This window comes from Hippocampus comes, unplaced genomic scaffold (genome assembly GCF_001891065.2).
Source record: "Hippocampus comes isolate QL1 unplaced genomic scaffold, H_comes_QL1_v1.1 scaffold104, whole genome shotgun sequence".
Classification (NCBI taxonomy): Eukaryota; Metazoa; Chordata; class Actinopteri; order Syngnathiformes; family Syngnathidae; genus Hippocampus; species Hippocampus comes.
This window is the reverse complement of record NW_017806072.1, coordinates 3286398-3290839: the sequence shown is the minus strand read 5'-3', so window position 1 is coordinate 3290839 and position 4442 is coordinate 3286398. Positions and strand designations below refer to the sequence as shown.

General features: G+C 44.2%; 1 protein-coding gene across 1 annotated transcript in view; it reads right to left on the bottom strand.

Moving 5' to 3' along the window:
• Positions 1–452: 452 nt before the first annotated feature.
• The window catches only part of mrpl23 (mitochondrial ribosomal protein L23), a 50154-nt gene continuing 46164 nt past the window's right edge, over positions 453–4442 (bottom strand). The window contains exon 5 of the mRNA XM_019894213.1: positions 453–1143. Within this exon, the coding sequence (XP_019749772.1) occupies positions 979–1143 (165 nt within the window). The 3' untranslated portion in view covers positions 453–978. The remainder of the gene's footprint in view (positions 1144–4442) is intronic.

Sequence of the window (4442 nt, the reverse complement as noted above, 5' to 3'; positions counted from 1 at the left end):
ATAATCTGTGCTAACACTCCATGCAGATCTGCCTACCCTTCGGCTTTGACAAAATCGTGTCTCAGCCGCCATGTCAAAGTGGAACTTTGACTGTGAAACTGCAGCCAGCCTAGCTGCCAGTCATTGGCTGAGCAACTCGGTGTTCAGTAACAGTGAGATGGAAGTGCAGAGCGGCTTGCCCTCGCATTTTCAGAAATAGACAGATAACAAAAGATTGTAGTTGGTTGTGTCACCGAACCCTTGATGGTATGTATGTATACAAATATTAAAAAGTAAATCCTCAATAGTTCTGTTTTACGGGATGTTGCTGTATGACTTAAGCACTGTCCCAAAACTTTAGTCCACAGTGTTATTATTTAAGGTAGTGCGCTTTAATGATTGACACTATACTTCACATTAGCAGGGGGTTCTTCAACTTCTTGTGTGACAGTCATGACAGGAGACATCTTGGACTTTATAAATTTTTAAGAGGACTTTATTGTGCTGACATTTTAACACTAACAATGGTTCATTTCACACTTGGCAAGAATGGTACAAATATTAACAGCTACTCAAGTGTCCATGTACAATTTTCATATTTGTTAATCACTCGAAATGAGATTTCCGAGCAAACGGGATTTTGGGGAGAAACGATGCGGCCCCGCAGAAGGAGGCGGGAGAAACAAAGTCTCAGAGGAGGTCAACTGAGGTGATGGAGGTGTTGTACGGTGGGATAGTTTTATGAAATACGGAGACTGGGCCATTCGCCTCCTCCGAGGATTCTGTTCCGGCTCTGATTACTGAGTTCTCACAGAAACACGCACGCACGCACACAGTCAGAAGAACAGATGCAGACATGTGCACGCTGGTGAGCTTTGTATGCAGAAATAGAAATGGCATCCCAACAGTTGCTTCTTCGGTGCGTTTCAGCCCGTGAAACAGCCTCCGCCCTGCCCACCCACACACCCACACACACACACACACAGTAGGTGAGACGCCTCAGAGTCCGAACCACTCGGTGACCCCTCCTCTCCTCGGGTCAGGTTTCTGCCTCTGCTTCTCATCATCCATGAACTTCTCCTGCATCTCTTCCAGGGAACCCTCTGCTGGCGTGCCGATCTTTGCCGGGAAGATATCAGGGAAGGCAAACATCTGGCCTTCAGCCTGAAATGCAAAGTCAACAACAGAACAAAGAATTTGTTGAAGAAAACAGAGAATGATCTCATCCCAAAAAATTTTATGATATAAGATGCCGATACAAAAGGTGAGATTTGGAAAGGAGGACAGCATTTTACCCCGCGACATTACATTCTTCCGGTTTGGACAAACACTCTGCTCTGCCTGACTCTCAATTTCTCCAACTCACTCCTGGATGTTATCTCCTGTCTCTCTCCATTTCTCAGGTCTTGATTTATTCAGAAGTAAAGGATGGTATCCATTATTTATTCCATACCAATCTTTGGCCATGGCTAATGCATCACTGGCCCACCAGTCTGTCAGGCCGGTGTGCAGTACAGTACGCACGCACGCACGCAGGCAGGTGCACATGCACGAGCGCATGCACGCGCACACGCACACACACCACAAGTGCGCGCAGGTCAGTGGGTGCAGTATGCACACATCCAACACCGTCTGTCCTTCTTATCCTCTCCAATGGACACCTGGCAGAGCCTTTCAAGTGGAGCCAGACAGATTCTTAAATCCTGAAATGACTCCACTGCGTCCGCAGCCAGATCGTAAGCAGCGATCACTGCTTGGATCGTGTGAAAAGCATTAATCATCATAAATCCCTCCCCCCCAAAAGTGATCTATGGTTGCAAACACCGTAGTTCACACCAGCAACGACTTCCACTTGACAAATCTACTTTAATTATCTCAGTCCAACACCATGAAGTAAATCGCCAGCGCTGTACATCAAATATTGTATAATATGAATATGCCAAGTATTTAGTTTGGGTTCAATGAGTAGGCATAAAAGAGGCCGACTCCGATGTGAATGTTATATTGTCTGCTTCCAAGCCCCCCCTCCCACCCTGCAGCCCCCACCCCAAAATACCGAGAGAGACAAGCCTTTCATTACCACATACTTTGGTTCGATTCCCAAGAGGCAGACCGGAGTGGGCTTCCAAAACCTTTTAAAGTGGGAGAACGAAGGGGGAGCTTCTACTGGTATGATCATTGTATATTTACGCTGGTACATTGCGTATGTGGCCAAGTGGAAGTCCATGTCGTGCACTTGTTTCTTTCACAGTTGATATGAGACTAACAGACAGCGGCTGCTAGATTTACCTCAGCTGCTATCTGTGACTTGATAAACCAACAACGGTGACTCAACTCTAGACACAAATAATAACCGAGTGGCATTTAGCTATCATCAATTCACGCGTGATATCACGTCCCGCATGCAAAACAGGTTGTTTGTGACGTCAGGGGACACTCGTAGACGTGAGGGAAAAACAGCAGTCCAGCAAAAAAAAAAAAAAAAAAAAAAAAGTCAGGTTTTAGCCTTTGAAATATGCATGGTTTGGAACCGGTTTAATCGGGTTCAACCTGCAAAATCAAGTCCTTTGGCAAAGCCATTTTACACATTCCTACATTCTTAGAACCGGTAGATTACTTGGTACTACCATAACCAACACAAGTGGAAGTGCCGCAAAGTGCCAAAAGAAGAAACAGTGACAGAATCAATGGAATACTAAGGAAATAAACTGCACTCCTGTTTCATACGCCTTTCAAGTTCCATCACGTTTTTACTACAATGTACCCTTTTTTTTTTTTTTATTTTATTGTCAGTCACTGACTCCATTTTAAAAAGCCACCCCATATTGTGTTGATTGCTGACTACTTCAAACATGCAGTGTAAGACTGAATTGAAGACTAACTTGATCATAGGAAAAAAAAATGTAATTGTGAATGTATTTTTGTCAACATGTTGCCTGCAAAGGCAACAAAAGGCCATATTAAACTCAGATTAAATTGCGTGCCCTCACATTGTAATTACCGGTGGTTGAGAGCAGTTAAGGACACACCGACAAAGACGAATCTGCTTTGCCGAGCACAAAGAAATGAAGACGTGTGACACTCACGTCCACAAAACAGTGAGACGCAAGTCTTACTGGTGGACGCAGTCCTCATCGTGATTGCGTACGCATGTTAAACCTTCTCCGGACATCTTGCTGCAGCCAGTGAGAAGGCTGCTGCTGTTTGAAAATATTCATCACATTACAGCACGACTTATCCTGTGGCCCCCTCGGCCTTCAAGTGCTCCCAGCGGAAACATTCTGTCGTGTGTGGCTGTCTGCCTCACTCGCCTTGTGTAGTTGTCTGTGTGAAAGAGAGGAATCGTGTGTGTGTGTGTCTGTGTGTGGTTGTGGTTGTGTGTGTGTGGTTGTGTGCGTGAGTGAGTGAGTAAATGGAGAAGACTGAAGGCAGGCCAAAAGGCAAAGATTTTGCCTCAATTCAACTGAAAGAAGAGCTTTTTCCCCTCATGCCCCCTGCCAGAATCTTCACCAAGCTCTCAATTGAATCAAGCTGCCATCGTGGAATACTGGGACGAGGCCCCTTCTCCGAACCATGTAACCAAACCCCTCTTTAGCACATGAACAACCCATTACACCCACAGTTTGCCTCAATTGGAAAGAAGTTAGTCTCAACTTCCAATGTGTGTTTGTTGCCTTGCGGGCCTATTTAAAGCTTGCCATGCTCTGTCAAGTGAGGTCGGGTCATCGAGCATGCGGGCAAAATGAGTGATGATCAAAACAGCCAGTGAACAAACATTTGGCAGAGGTGAAAAACGTGGTGGTTCCAAACTCTCGATGGACCGATTTAAGACAAGATAAGATAACCTTTATTTGTCCCACACTGGGGAAATTTGCAGTCTACAGCAGCAAAATTGGTTCGGGGTTGAAAAGAAAAAAAAAGTTTTGGATATAGATTGAAATGGATTTGCATAGGTTGCTGACTTTGACCAGGGATTTTTTTCTCAGAAACACCTCCGATCAAGAACTTAGTTACAATGGTGATTTAAAACAAACAAATAAATAAATAAATAAAACATCGACCGTCAATCAGCGGCTGACAAAACGATAGTGATGCATTGATTGGCAGAATCAGCAGATACGGGTATTTTATCATGACACGCCAGATTTAAAATCAAAACAATGACGCACAATGCCAGCAAAGGAAAAATGTACAAAATGAATAACCTTAACGCTATTTACCCCCCCCCCACACACACACACAGAAAGCAAAATGCCAAGATCGTGAACCCAGAGCCTGTGATGGGGGGAGTTTTATTGTATGCTTCTGTGCCCAAAACAGCACATTTCTGCAATTTTTTTAGCCTCAGGAAAACATTCCGACTTCAGCGTTTCATCTTTTCCAGTTGTGAACATAGCAGGCAAACACCTTTAGTAATAATAATAATAATAATACACACACACACACACATATATATATATATA